This window comes from Lepidochelys kempii, chromosome 5 (genome assembly GCF_965140285.1).
Source record: "Lepidochelys kempii isolate rLepKem1 chromosome 5, rLepKem1.hap1, whole genome shotgun sequence".
NCBI lineage: Eukaryota > Metazoa > Chordata > Testudines > Cheloniidae > Lepidochelys > Lepidochelys kempii.
Genome location: NC_136384.1, coordinates 132575095 through 132589972, shown reverse-complemented (window position 1 = coordinate 132589972; position 14878 = coordinate 132575095). Strand labels below are relative to the sequence as shown.

The 14878-nt window shown below is 45.9% G+C and overlaps 1 protein-coding gene across 4 annotated transcripts in view; it reads left to right on the top strand.

Moving 5' to 3' along the window:
• PSD3 (pleckstrin and Sec7 domain containing 3) overlaps positions 1–14878 on the top strand; it is a 153964-nt gene that overhangs the window by 79779 nt on the left and 59307 nt on the right. For 3 of the 4 annotated variants that reach the window (XM_073345935.2, XM_073345940.2, XM_073345943.2), the window contains one exon: positions 3337–3426. In XM_073345935.2, coding sequence (XP_073202036.2) covers positions 3337–3426 — 90 coding nt within the window. Of the gene's footprint in view, positions 1–3336; positions 3427–5480; positions 8710–14878 lie in introns of those variants that run through there. The other variant, XM_073345937.2, reaches the window with a different exon arrangement.

The window sequence follows — 14878 nt, the reverse complement described above, 5'->3', positions numbered from 1 at the left end:
CTAATAGGAGCTTTGCTTGCATGAATGACTGCAGCATCAGGCCCAGAGTAATTTACTCTCCAAGATAATGGTATTGGCAATACAGAGGGTAGAGTGAGATTCTTGTGGAAATCTGGATTCCATGCTGATTTCCAGTGGGAAGTGGAGTTTCTTCTTGTTGGACAGAGCCAGAAAAGGTGTAACACAGTCATGCTTTAACTGAAGACGCAATTCGGGACTCTACCATGCCTGCTAGAGATCGATCTATGTTGGGTGCAGTGCAGAACTCCCTCTCCCAAAGGAGTGCAAGGAGGGATTCTGCCCTCAGGGGAGCGAGTAGCTCCCAGGGGGAGCCACATCGCTAAAATGGGTGCACAAACTCCCTCCCTAAGTCCCTGCTTGGTTGTTTCACTTTGTGACCATGCAACCTCCCTGTCTCTTGTGGGTATGTCTTTTGTGTTCCATTGGCGCACAGAAGGAACAATTCTGACAGGCACTTGTTCAAGGGAGGTGTAATGACACAGTGTAAGAGCCTGGGAGAATCGAACCACAATCTCTAGCCCCTTTTCATTCAGTGCCATTCTACTCATAGCCACTAGGTGGCGGAGAAGGACCAGCACTTGCCCGAGTTATCCTTGCTCAAGCAGACCATGGCAGACGGGCTCTCTGCCCTACAGGTTAAAATTAAGGCAAGGACACAAACTGTACCTCAGCCATCCGAGGTGGGGAGGGGAGCTATGTGATCAGAGGCTGAGATGTGGGGGTAGGGTGGGAGGAATGCAAACTTCAATTGGTTTGATGTGGCTGTTTAATTTGTATTTCAGAAAATGTATTTACGATGCATGGAGACCTGCCTTAAAGCACCCCAGGGACCGACACAAACTGGGTTCTTAATGCGAAGGGGGTATTCTAACTGAAGCAAGGCAGAGCTGTCCTTCAAACATTTGGGAACCTTTGGGGGTGGCTCTTACAAGAAAGGAGGTTGCCCCTTGTACAGAACTTCAGAGCAACTCCAAGGAACTTATAAAAGTTACAGCTAAGACTTTCAAAGCTGTCCAAGGGACTTCAACATCCATTTCCCATTAGTTTTAATGGGGAGTGGGAGTCCAAAGCCCCTAAGTGGCTTTGCAGATCTCAGCCTCCAGGTTTTATAAGGGAAAAGAAGTTACAAGCAAACTCTACTCCCAGCAAGCCACATTCTGCTACCCTCTCATGTTGAGCACAGTACCTTACTCCTCCGGGAGTCCCACTGAAATTGATGGCACCTCTCAAGGAATAAGGCAGCACTCATCATGAGTAAAGATACAGGAATCTGCCCCATAGTGTGCACTCTCAGATTGCTCCTTTGTTTAGCATGGTGTTTAGCTGGAGACTATCCCTTTACACGGCTGCTGAGGCTAAGCTGATTCTGTTTGTCATAAGACCATGTAAACCTTCAGATTTCTGTGACTGGTGGTTATTACCATGTTGTCTTAAGTGTGAAGAAGGCGGAGCAGCCGCCATAACAACTAACAGAACCCTGCATGTATTTCTCTTGTCTTTTTCTTCCTTGGATCGCCTGTAATCTTTTTATTCTTTTGCATTTTCCTTCTAGGTGGTAAGTTAGGTGTTTATAACTTTGAATGCAGCCTCTTCTGCACATATCATAACTGCCTGTTTTCTAACTGTAGTATCATGCTCCAACCTGTTAGTATGACTCTGCTATGCCATGAAGCCTACTAAAGGAGTCAGTGAATGGATCTAATGAACCCTCTTTATTCCTCCTTGTCTTGCTGCAGTTCATCCTCTTTCCGTGTACTGGAGTAACCCACTTCAGTTACCATGTGCTGGAAAAGAATATCAAAGAAGGAACCTAGTAATATGGGAAGCAACCCACTTCAAGTGGGGAAATGAATTGTAATTTTAGGGTCTGACTGTAGCAGCAAAAGCCTAAATCTAAAATTAAAACTTCACCCTCTCAGAGCTGTTTTTTGAAGCTTAATAAAAGCAGGAGTTAGGGCCAGTTGGGGGCTAGTGTGTAAGCTGTACTGCTCCAGGAGGCAGTGTAGGTCAGAGACACCCCTCTGATGGCACAGTTCCTTCCTGGTCATCCCTTTGCTCTGTGAGAAGGGGGTAGTGATTTATAGCTGTCTTATACAGTAGCAAATCTCCTTGTTGGATCAGCATTGCTGGGTGATGTGGTGGGGGTGGAATCCTGGCTCAGCGTGCTCCTCACCTCTCCCTGCCCATGTGCTCTGGTGAGGAGTAGCAGGCACAAAGAACAAGGGATAATGTAGCCCTAAAAGTCCATAACTTATATAATAGATGGAGCTCCTCAGGTCTGTCAGGTCTGTCTGCACAGCAGAGTTAACCCGGGCCCTTCCTCACATGTTTCCCTAACCCAGCTCCTGTCGTACATGGAGCCCTCTCATCAGAGTTTTGTGGTGCTTTCAACCCAGCTGGGGTATAGTCTCGAGCTGCTTTAACTCAGGGTGGTAAACTGTCTACTTTGTAGTGAGTGATTCATTGTCTTCCCACGTGCCCGGATGGACAGACAAGTTCTCCCATAGTTCACTGGGAAAGAATCATAAAGTGGCTCAGCTTGTTGCCGTGCTAAGAACCATGGGATATACCCCCCAGAAGTCCTAGTGACACACACTGGGGAGCGCAGCACCAGTGAGGACACTGACTTGCATGGGCCTTTGCAGTCTGGCTGTTCACAGCCAGGCTAGGCTAACCTGGGTGCTCCAACCCTGCTGCTGATCACCCAAGTGCAAGTGAGACTATAAACCAAAAAAGGCCCTTTGGATTGGAAATGCCAGTGCAGCCCCAACCTCAGGGAGTCACCGAAAGTTAGGGTTAGAAATATCAGGTTTAATTCAGAGCTTTATTTTCCAGTTCTAGTTTCGGTTTCTTAGCCTGGTGGAAGAAGTTCTTTCCAGCTTCCGGACAGCAGCTTTGGCAACATGGCTCCAGCTTTCTCTGAAGTCAGACCTTAAAGTTCAATGAATATAACCCTACCCTTTGATAATGCTTGGAGATCTGTGGATGAAAAGCACCATGCAAGTGCTAGGAAACACTACCACCACCTCCACCCTCGTTATGATGTTTATGTACTACTTAACATCCATTGTTTGAACGGGGAGGCTGATTATTAACACACATTTCTTGTGCGTTTTCCAGCTGGGTCATGCAGACGTGCTTGCACCGATGTCTGTATAATTCTGGGAATGCTTCTCTGCACGGCCTGCCTTGGGCTCAAACTAGAGCAAGGAGATGCTGTCCATCCAGATGTGGTTTTCTTAGGCCTAACTGTTGTTGGACAACAGCACCAATCTAATTGTATGTTTCTGTAATGTATCTTTTGGTGACTTCTAGAACATTGGGAAAAAGATGACCTGCCAAGAATTCATTGCCAACCTTCAGGGGATGAATGAAGGCAAAGATTTCCCCAGGGGGCTGCTGAAGGTAAGGGATGAATTTAACAGCTGGTTTTAAAGTAAGAGATTTGGTTTTGCCTTCACTGACTGATTCCTGAATCACAGTTAAAATAGACCATGCAGTTTATTGAATTCCTATTTGTCATTCACAATGGTGAATGGGTTTTTCTCTGCTCCCAAAGCACAGAAAAAATTTCACTCCTGCAAAGTCAATTAGTAGTCCCAATGAAGATGCTTGCAGTGCATAAAGGTAAGTCTATGCGTTAGTCTCTGCGGGTTTGGGGCCAGAGTTTTTAATAAAAGGAAACAAAGGTGTGGCACAATCTACGAGTGCTTTGTAATGATAAGAGCAGGCACAAAGCCAGCCAGTTATTGCAACTGCATATTTAAGAGGGACCCCTGAATTGTGTATTATATAAGTTTTATATAGAGTTTGGGAAGAGGCTCATAGTGGTTTTCACATCAAAATGGGAGAGATAATTTTAGATTAGAATGCATTGTACTGCTTTTCTTCAGGGTTTGTTTGTATAATTTTTGAGAGTCTTTAAATGTGAATAACTGCAGAGAGCCTGAGCTGGCCACATCTCATTTTAGTCCCACTAACAGCGGGAAATATTTCTTTTCTTTGCCTGGGGGTTGGCATGAAGCATCAGGCTGTTGGAAGGGAGACAAGAATTTACACTAGAGTTCATGAATTGCTCACTAATGGGAAAATACGAAATATTGTTGCACCTGGCGCCTGACCCAAAATCTATAGAAGTCAGTGGAAAGATTCCCATTGTTTTCAGTGGGCTTTGGATAGGGCCCCTAATGAAATGCCAGACGCAGTGTATAGTTCAGGGTTGTTTTTTCATTTTTGTGGTTTCTCCGGTTGCTCTTGGCTCCTCCTGGGCTCTGCTTCCTAAATTTAAGCCCCTATTTGGAAAAAATAAAAACCTTCACCTGAGTGGTTAATAACCGAAGTGTCGCTGAGAGGACGCTCCCAGGTAAACTCCTGTCTGCTGTTGCCTTGGAGAGGCGGAGTGGGATTACTTAGCAGAGTAATCAAAGGCTCTTACTGACTAGCTAGATCTCCGGTGCTGTCTTTAAATAGCCCGTTTAGTGTACGAAAGGAAGATTTCCATTGGGCTCACCTGCTGTTTATTTTTCCGCTGTTGGAAGAATGATGATCGTTATCCTGGCCCATGCTATTAAGGACCTTTAGCACTGACTGTAAAGCTATCCTAAATGGGTAGCTATAAACCTGGGGTAGCTGGCTCTGTGCCAGCCCAGACCATCCCAGCATAGGGAGTGGGATGGCGCTTGGAGGGGTTGTTTCAGGGGCTAAAGAGGGTATGGCAGGAATGCAGTACTCTCCATCAGTCCCTGCCCTTGTCCCGGTTCCTAGCTGATACTCTCATTTGTGTGGGAGGCTGATTTGACCCCCGTCCGGCCCCAGGATCAGAGAGGGAGGAGGCAGAAACGTGGCTTTTAGAGCTGCTGTTGCCTGTCCCCTGACTCTGCTGAGATGTGCTCGGGCACAACCGAGGGTTTGTTTCTCATTGTTTTTCTTAGTAAATCTGAATGTACTGAAAAGCAGTAGCCTTGTTTTTCAGTAGCTCTTACTGGCAGTCTGCAGCTGATACAGGCTTTATGTTTAGCAATACGAATCAGGTGCATAGGCCTTTATTCAGCAAGGTGCTTCAGCAAAATGCTTTTAATTTAACTGTTCCATTAGCAACACTGTGAATGAAAGCAAATTCAGTGTCTGACTCAGAACCCCTAAAAATGGTGCCTCTCTAGCATCCTTGCTCGTGCCTTTGCAATTCCTGTTAGATCTATGCAGAGTCCACCAGGTGGCATGATGTCACAGCTGAAAATGTAACAGCGAACAAAAGTCTGAGAATACCAGACGCCCGCCTCTCATCAGTACAGCCGGGGTCAGGGAGAGAACTGCATCTCTGCGAGTCACAATTCTTTCTCCATTCTCCTCTCACTGGCAAGTTAGGCATTTGCCATTACATGGGGCTGGGCTTAAAGGTATATTTTCCAAGTTTAGTGGATGCAGGGAAAGTTCATTTTTTTTTCTTTTTTTTTTGGTAGGCTTGTGGCTAAGCAGCAGTTCTGCAGAAAAGGATCTGGGGATTACAGTGGATGAGAAGCTGGATATGAGTCAGCAGTGTGCCCTTGTTGCCAAGAAGGCAAATGGTATATTGGGCTGTATTAGTAGGAGCATTGCCAGCAGATTGCGGGGAGTGATTATTTTCCTCCATTCGGCACTGGTGAGGCCACACCTGGAGTATTGTGTCCAGTTTTGGTCCCCCACTACAGAAGGGATGCAGACAAATTGGAGAGAGTCCAGCGGAGGGCAATGGAAATGATCAGGGGGCTACAGCACAGGACTTACGAGGAGAGGCTCAGGGAACTGGGGTTATTTACTGCAGAAGGGAAGAGTGAAGGGGGATTTAATAGCAGCCTTCAACTACCTGAAGGGGGGTTCCAAAGAGGATGGAGCTGGGCTGTTCTCAGTGGTGGCAGATGACGGGACAAGGAGCAATGGTCTCAAGTTGCTGTGGGGGAGGTCTAGGTTGGATATTAGGAAAAACTATTTCACTAAGAGGGTGGTGAAACACTGGAATAGGTTACATAGGGAGGTGGTGGAATCTCCTCCTTTAGAGGTTTTTAAGGTTGACAAAGCCCTGGCTGTGATGATTTAGTTGGGGTTGGTCCTGCTTTGAGCAGGGGTTGGACTAGATGACCTCCTGAGGTCTCTTCCAACCCTAATCTTCTATGATTCTAAGGGAGAAGAAAATAACTGAAAGCCTCAGGAACCATGTAGCTCATTCTCCAGGAAGCTGGCCCTGACGTACGCCACATGTGGAGTCTGAATTGCCATAGCAAGGAAGAGCCATATTTAGCTAAGAGATACTACTCTCCTGCATGGTATCTAAAACAACCAAAGATCAAGTAAAAATTAACTCTTGCCTCTAATTAACCTTCAGTGCCACTGAGAGCAGAATCTGGCTCAGTGTGTTTATTTTGTATGGCTTTGAGATAGCAAAATTTTGGTTTGCCGACATCAAGCTTGCTGCTTCCTGTGAAGCAGAATGGTGAGACTGCTGGGAGCAAGGTAATACTCTCTTCATTATCAGCTTCAGAAGATCTCTGATGTGAGATCCGATTCCCCCTCTCCCCCAAGAGAGGTGTCTCTGTTTTACTAAGGTTTCTTGTACAATACCGACACTTGGCTATACAGCACAGAGCTTTATAGTTAAGCTGCAGAGTCTTTGATACCACTTCAGGAGCTGAGATGTTATTCTTGCTGGTATTTGAAATGAGAAATCCAGATGCGATCTTCAGCACCTTGTGTCTTCCTGCAGATCTGCTCATTAACACTGAATAGAGCTTTACTCTGATATCTCAGTCTGTGATCCATTTCCCCCCAACCCCACCCCCCCATCAACACTGAGGTTATTTTTTTTTTTTTAAAGTTGAAAACCATAGAGGCAAAGAAGCACAAGTAACTGAGATTAAAAGCTTGGTTTCTCTGAGATCTGATTGCAGTATTTATCCAATCAGTACTTTAGCAGGCAGGGAGAGATGTTTGGCTTGCTTTTCATTCCACCCTAGCTGCAGTAAAACTGTCTGTCACACATCCCATGCAGCTGCCATCAGTTACTGATGTACAGTATAAATGGAGATATTGGACCTGAGCCTTGTTTACACTAAGGCCCCTTTATGGTGCTCTGGCAGTGCAGAGGCCTCGAAGTGGGTGCCAGTTGTTACTACACTCAGAGGCCTCTCCATGTCGTCACACTGGTGTAAAGGGTCTTGGGATAAATGAGAATCAGGCCCCCAGGCTGTGATTCTCCCCTCCCTTGCACAGGTGTAAATGAGGAAGAACTTCATTGACATCCATGGTGTTAACTGGTGTAAGAGAGGGAGAATTAGGCCAGTTAAATCCAGGCCGAGTTAGATTTTTGGGTGAAATGTTTCAAAGGCACTGAAGCTTTTTTAAAAATCCCACCCTTTGATTCTGATCTTACATATGCCAGCCACTCTAGGGATTTTGCGTCATATCAGCCTGGGGTCAGGCAAGTTGACCCTGACTTCATGGTAGTGTTTCACTTTCAACCCATTGAAATAGTACATTTTTCTAGTAAAAATTCCTTGATCCTTGGAAGTCTAATAAAATCCTGCAAGGAATATGAAATGTGTGTGATGCCTGTATCTATATAGCCTTATGTAGTTGTGTTGCTCACTCCTAAAGCAAATCTGGACTCACACAGCTACATAAATTTACAACTGGGGACCAGCGGCAGATTTGCAATAAATGGAAGAACACTGTGTTTGTTATTGAGCTCTGAGCCAAGGTGATCCCTGCCTATAGGGCCCAAGGCAATACTTGGTTTTCTTTGGATTCAGAGTTATTGGTATCATGTCCCTAGAGAACCAAGATCGTTTGTTGTGAGTTACCCCCTTGGGTTGATGGTGGAGGAAGCTGGAATGAGACAAGGTTTTATTCCATAGGTACAACTGTCTGTCTCATGTGAGTCCTGAAGCTGGCTGGTCCCCAGCAGGCTGGCTGTGGCTGCCCCATTTCCCCATAACACATGAAATGGAAATGGGCCGGTTCTGTAATTGCTACATGCTTGCTGAGTTGATGGAAGGTGTTTGCTATTCACAGAGCTGACGGGAGGTTAGAGAGCTGTACAGTAGGGTAACTGTACCAAAGGGAGAAGAGACAGGAGTACAGTGTACGATAATACAGACTAGCTGATTATAACTCTTGTCAGGAAATGTCTGATGGGGGTAGGATTCAAATCCAGCTTGAAGACTTGGACATTTAAGGTCCGATTTTTCAAAGCCATTTTGAGTACCAGCTCATCTGCCGTAGAGGCACCTAAATGAAGTGACCACATTTTTAAGTGGGAGCTATTAGGTGCTGAGCTCTGGAAAATCTGGCCCTTAGTTTCTGAAATCATATGAATACTTGATCTGATTCCTGGGCTGCACAATTTCCTATGGAAGCTGCGAGGCAGTGTGTGTCTCATTTTGCTATCAGTTTCTTGCACTTAATTAAGGTTTTGTTTGTTTCTCTCTTGCCTTTCTGTCTAGCATGGGTTTTTTTCCCCTTAGACCCTCCAAAGCAAACACTTGATTAGAAAAGGATTCCTGGCATCCTGTTTGTTCCAGTCCAGTCATTTCAGATGTCTAATGGAGAAAAGGGGCGAGTTTAAAGTAGCTTAATTGTTCCTCTCTTATTTACCCAGAGGAAATCATACTGATCGCTGCTGTGTGCGCATGAATTGCTTTCCTTTGTATCCTCTGCACGCCCTTTCATTTGTGTACAGCATGGGTTCTGCACTAAGGGGTCGTAACCCCCTGCTGCTGCAAAATGGAAAGGGGAGGCCAGCTACTTCACAGCTAGATGAGAAGGAAGTCCTCGAGGAAGTGTCAGCAGGGAAAGGCTGAGGACCACTGGTTGACGGCATTAATTCCTACAGTGCTTTTATTGGTTTAGTATCGCAAATGAGGACAGCAAAAAGTATAGACAGCAAAAAAATATAGATTTCTATTCAGTATGGATCAAGAATTTAGAGAACATTTCACCAAAACAACTCAAAACAACCCCCCCCCCACCCAAAAAAAAAGAAAAGGAAGGCATTTGCAGTTTGTTTAGTTTTTACCCCAGAAGGGACAACATTTACAGGTTGTTTTCTGTAGCCCATTGTAATACATTTAAATATGAAAAAACAGTTGTCCAAAAACCATTCAGGTTGCTAAGAGGTAATAATGCCAACCTGAAAAACACAAAGCCCAGAAAATGCAGAGTAAAACCATCTGCTTACATGCACACATCATCCTACACAGACATGTACTGCCCATTCTCCTAACAAATTAACACTGCTCAACCCCAGTCGCCAAGCTCACACCCACACCACCTTAATTCTGTCCACTGTTTGCTGTCAGTGCTCCTGTGGGATTAATCTTTCTTTCCTGTAGTTAGTGGTTTTGAGTGTTGTGGATTATAACTTATTAGGTACCTTAGCCAGTTAAAGCAAACTTGTTTGTTTATCATGCAGAACTGTGAACTATAATATGTTGCAGATAGTTGTTACAATTAGCATGTATTGCTAATTAGCTTCTCTAATCAATGAGATTCTGATACCCTTACATTGAATAGTGCCTTATTCTATGAATAGCCTTATTGGAATACAAATGTGAGACGGGGCTGTCATAAATATAAAGGGAAGGGTAAACCCCTTTAAAATCCTTCCTGGCCAGAGGAAAAATCCTCTAACCTGTAAAGGGTTAAGAAGCTAAAGGTAACCTCGCTGGCACCTGGCCAAAATGACCAATGAGGAGACAAGATACTTTCAAAAGCTGGGAGAAGGGAGAAAAACAAAGGGTCTGTGTCTGTCGGTATGCTGCTTTTGCCAGGGATAGACCAGGAATGGAGTCTTAGAACTTTTAGTAAGTAATCTAGCTAGGTATGTGTTAGATTATGATTTCTTTAAATGGCTGAGAAAAGAACTGTGCTGAATAGAATGACTATTCCTATCTGTGTGTCTTTTTTGTAACTTAAATTTTTGCCTAGAGGGATTCTCTATGTTTTGAATCTAATTACCCTGTAAGGTATCTACCATCCTGATTTTACAGAGGTAATTCCTTTACTTCTATTTACTTCTATTTCTATTAAAAGTCTTCTTGTAAGAAAACTGAATGCTTTTTCATTGTTCTCAGATCCCAGGGTTTGGGTCTGTGGTCACCTATGCAAATTGGTGAGGATTTTTACCAAACCTTTCCCAGGAAGTGGGGTGCAAGGGTTGGGAGGATTTTGGGGGGAAAGACGTGTCCAAACTACGTTTCCCAGTAAACCCAGTTAGAGTTTGGTGGTGGCAGTGGATATTCCAAGGGCAAAGGATAAAATTAATTTGTACCTTGGGGAAGTTTTAACCTAAGCTGGTAAAAGTAAGCTTAGGAGGTTTTCATGCAGGTCCCCACATCTGTACCCTAGAGTTCAGAATGGGGGAGAAACCTTGACATGGTGGCAGAGGTGGGATTAACCTGAAATCATTTTGAGATCAATTTGAGATTTTTTTGAACTAGAAATACAGATTTTAAAAAGGAAATGTTTTTTTCCTTTGGGGCTGCTGGAAAGCAGCTAGTTTTTTCTCTGCTTTGGGGCCAGAGCAGAGACAAAAGGGGATTATCTTTGTGAATTGCAGGTTTTCTTTGCCTGGAGGCAGGGTACTTAACCTCCTGCAGGGAAATTCACAGTCCTGGTAAACCAGAAGTTTTTTTTTTTCCCCTAAAAGTAAATAGGGGGGGGTGTTCTAACCATTTGCCCGGAGAAAAAGTGGCAGGGGCTTTTCTTTAGGATTTTGATTTTTTTTTTTACAAGGAGCACATGTGTGAAAGGAATTTTTTTTTCTTTTGGTCTGCTGTTAAGCAGGTTTCCAAGTAGTTGGAGGTTTTTTGCTTTGATTTGCGGCCAGAGCAGAGACAAAGGGAATTGTCTTTTTCTGTAGGCTGACAATCACTATCAGAGAATAGGTATTCTATTCCAGCACAGCAAAATTTTACAGCCAAGTTTTGTTTGTTTATTTCTAAACCTCAGGTGTAAAGTTAGTTAAAAATAGAGAGGTTAGGATGACAGAATCCATGGCACAACAAAAGCTGGAATTAGCCAGATTTCAGGCTGAGGAAAAACAAAAGGAACATGAAAGACAGAACTCATGCGGCTGGAGAAGGAGGTACAGGAGGGAAATGGAGGCAAGGGACAAAGAGAGGAAGCATGTGGAGGAGGAGAAGGAAAAAGAGAGAGGAAGCATGCACTGGAGATGGAGAAGGTAAAGGCTCAGCAGAATATACCAACAAACCCTAGCAATCCTTCTCCAGGTACCACTTCCCATTCCAGAAAGTTCCCCACCTACAAGGCAGGTGATGATACTGAGGCCTTCTTAGAAAACTTCGAAAGGGCCTGCCTTGGGTAAAGCATCTCTAACGACCAATACATGGTAGAGCTGAGGCCGCAGCTCAGTGGACCCTTAGCTGAGGTGGCGGCTGAAATGCCTAAAGAACACATGAACAAGTATGAACTGTTTAACTCCAAGGCGAGAGTCAGAATGGGGATAACACCCGAGCAGTCTCGTCGGAGGTTCAGAGCCCTAAGGTGGAAACCAGACGTGTCATTTACCCGACATGCCTACCACATTGTGAAACATTGGGATGCTGGATATCAGGAGCAAGTGTTGAATCTCCAGTAAATTTGCCCTTCCTAATGCAAATGGAACAATTCTTAGAGGGTATTCCTGAAGAAATAGAAAGATACATCCTAGATGGAAAGCCCAAAACTGTAATCGAGGCAGGAGAGATTGGAGCCAGATGGGTGGAGGTGGCAGAGAAGAAGCAACCTGGTTGCAGTTGGAGCGGAGACCAGAAGGGACAACCCCAGACCACACCCTATTACCGGGGGCCGCCCAAAGCCCCACCTACCTCCCAAAGAACCCTCCAGACCCCTTATCATCCCACCACCCCGTTCTCCAGCAACCCACCTCGCCCCAGTGACCCATCAGCTGGACGATGTTTTAAATGTAATGAGCTGGGGCATGTAAAGGCCAACTGCCCCAAGAACCCCAACAGATTACAGTTCATTGCACCAGAATCACACCAGAGGTCCGTAGGCCCAGATACCTCCCAGGTACCCTTGGAGCGGAGGGAAACTGTGAGTGTGGGCGGGAAGAAGGTCACCGCGTGGAGGGACACCAGAGCACAAGTGTCAGCTATCCGTGCTTCCTTAGTGGACCCCAATTTAATCAACCCAGAGATCCAAGTGACGATTCAACCCTTCAAGTCCAACTCTTTCGATTTGCCTACAGCCAAGTTGCCTGTCCAGTACAAGGGCTGGTCAGGAACGTGGACTTTTGTAGTCTATGATGATTATCCCATCCCCATGATGTTAGGGGAAGACTTGGCCAATCATGTGAAGCGGGCCAAGAGGGTGGGAATGGTCACCCGTAGCCAGGCTAAACAAGCCGTGAGGCCTAGCTCTGTTCCGGAAACTTCTATCAGGACCCAGTCAGAGGTGATGGACCCGGACCCCAGGCCAATGTCTGCAACAGCAGTAGTGGATGCAGTCCTAGAGACCCAGACGGAACCAGTCCCAGAACAGGAACCAGCGGAACAACCAGCACCAGACCCATTGCCAGCACTGAATCCAGTACTTGCAACCTCAACACCAGAGGGCCCCACCAAACCTGAACTGGCAGCAGCCAATAACCCTACACAAGAGGCTCAGCCAGAGCCTAAACCCCAAGAGAGTGTCCCAGCGGAAAGCGGTTCACAGTCAGCGGAAACAGCCCCATCCCCTACATCGCTTCCAGAGGGACCAAGCATAGGCCCACAATCCAATGAGGAACTGATGTCTCCAGCATCAAGGGAACAGTTCCAGACCGAACAGGAAGCAGATGAAAGCCTCCAGAGAGCTTGGATGGCGGCATGGAGCAACCCACCGCCTCTCAGCTCTTCTAATCGATCCAGGTTTGTTGTAGAAAGAGGAATTTTATACAAGGAAACTCTTTCTGGTGGACACCAGGAAGACTGGCATCCTCAGAGACAGTTGGTAGTTCCAACTAAATACCGGGCCAAGCTCTTGAGCTTAGCTCACGATCACCCTAGTGGCCATGCTGGGGTGAACAGGACCAAAGACCGTTTGGGGGGGTCATTCCACTGGGAGGGAATAGGCAAGGATGTTTCTACCTATGTCCGGTCTTGTGAAGCATGCCAAAGAGTGGGAAAACCCCAAGACCAGGTCAAAGCCCCTCTCCAGCCACTCCCCATCATTGAAGTTCCATTTCAGTGAGTAGCTGTGCATATTCTGGGTCCTTTTCCAAAAAAGACACCCAGAGGAAAGCAGTACATACTGACTTTCATGGATTTTGCCACCCGATGGCCGGAAGCAGTAGCTCTAAGCAACACCAGGGCTAAAAGTGTGTGCCAGGCACTAGCAGACATTTTTGCCAGGGTAGGTTGGCCTTCTGACATCCTCACAGATGCAGGGACTAATTTCCTGGCAGGAACTATGGAAAACCTTTGGGAAGCTCATGGGGTAAATCACTTGGTTGCCACTCCTTACCACCATCAAACAAATGGCCTGGTGGAGAAGTTTAATGGAACTTTGGGGGCCATGATACGTAAATTCGTAAATGAGCACTCCAATGATTGGGACCTAGTGTTGCAGCAGTTGCTCTTTGCCTACAGAGCTTTACCACATCTCAGTTTAGGGTTTTCCCCATTTGAACTTTTATATGGCCGTGAGGTTAAGGGGCCATTACAGTTGGTGAAGCAGCAATGGGAGGGATTTACACCTTCTCCAGGAAGTAACATTCTGGACTTTGTAACAAACCTACAAAACACCCTCCGAACCTCTTTAGCCCTTGCTAAAGAAAACTTACAGGATGCTCAAAAAGAGCAAAAAGCCTGGTATGATAAACATGCCAGAGAGCGTTCCTTTGAAGTAGGGGACCAGGTCATGGTCTTAAAGGCGCTCCAGGCCCATAAAATGGAAGCATCGTGGGAAGGGCCATTCACGGTCCAGGAACGCCTGGGAGCTGTTAATTATCTCATAGCATTCCCCACCTCCAACCGAAAGCCTAAGGTGTACCATATTAATTCTCTAAAGCCCTTTTATTCCAGAGAATTAAAGGTTTGTCAGTTTACAGCCCAGGGAGGAGATGACGCTGAGTGGCCCGAAGGTGTCTACTACGAAGGGAAAAGTGCTGGGGGTGTGGAAGAGGTGAACCTCTCCATGACCCTTGGGCGTATGCAGCGACAGCAGATCCAGGAGCTGTGCACTAGCTACGCGCCAACGTTCTCAGCCACCCCAGGACTGACTGAACGGGCATACCACTCCATTGACACAGGCAATGCTCACCCAATTAAAGTCCAACCTTACCGGGTGTCTCCTCAAGCTAAAACTGCTATAGAATGGGAGATCCAGGATATGTTACAGATGGGTGTAATCCACCCCTCTGGAAGTGCATGGGCATCTCCAGTGATTCTAGTTCCCAAACCAGATGGGGAAATACGATTTTGCGTGGACTACCGTAAGCTAAATGCTGTAACTCGCCCAGACAACTATCCAATGCCACGCACAATTGAACTATTAGAGAAACGGGGACGGGCCCAGTTCATCTCTACCTTGGACTTAATCAAGGGGTACTGGCAGGTACCGCTAGGTGAATCTGCCAAGGAAAGGTCAGCCTTCACCACACATCTTGGGCTGTATGAATTTAATGTACTCCCTTTCGGGCTGCGAAATGCACCCGCCACCTTCCAAAGACTTGTAGATGGTCTCCTAGCGGGATTAGGAGAATATGCAGTCACCTACCTTGATGATGTGGCCATATTTTCGGATTCCTGGGCAGAACACCTGGAACATGTACAAAAAGTCCTTGAGCACATAAGGGAAGCAGGACTAACTGTTAAGGCTAAGA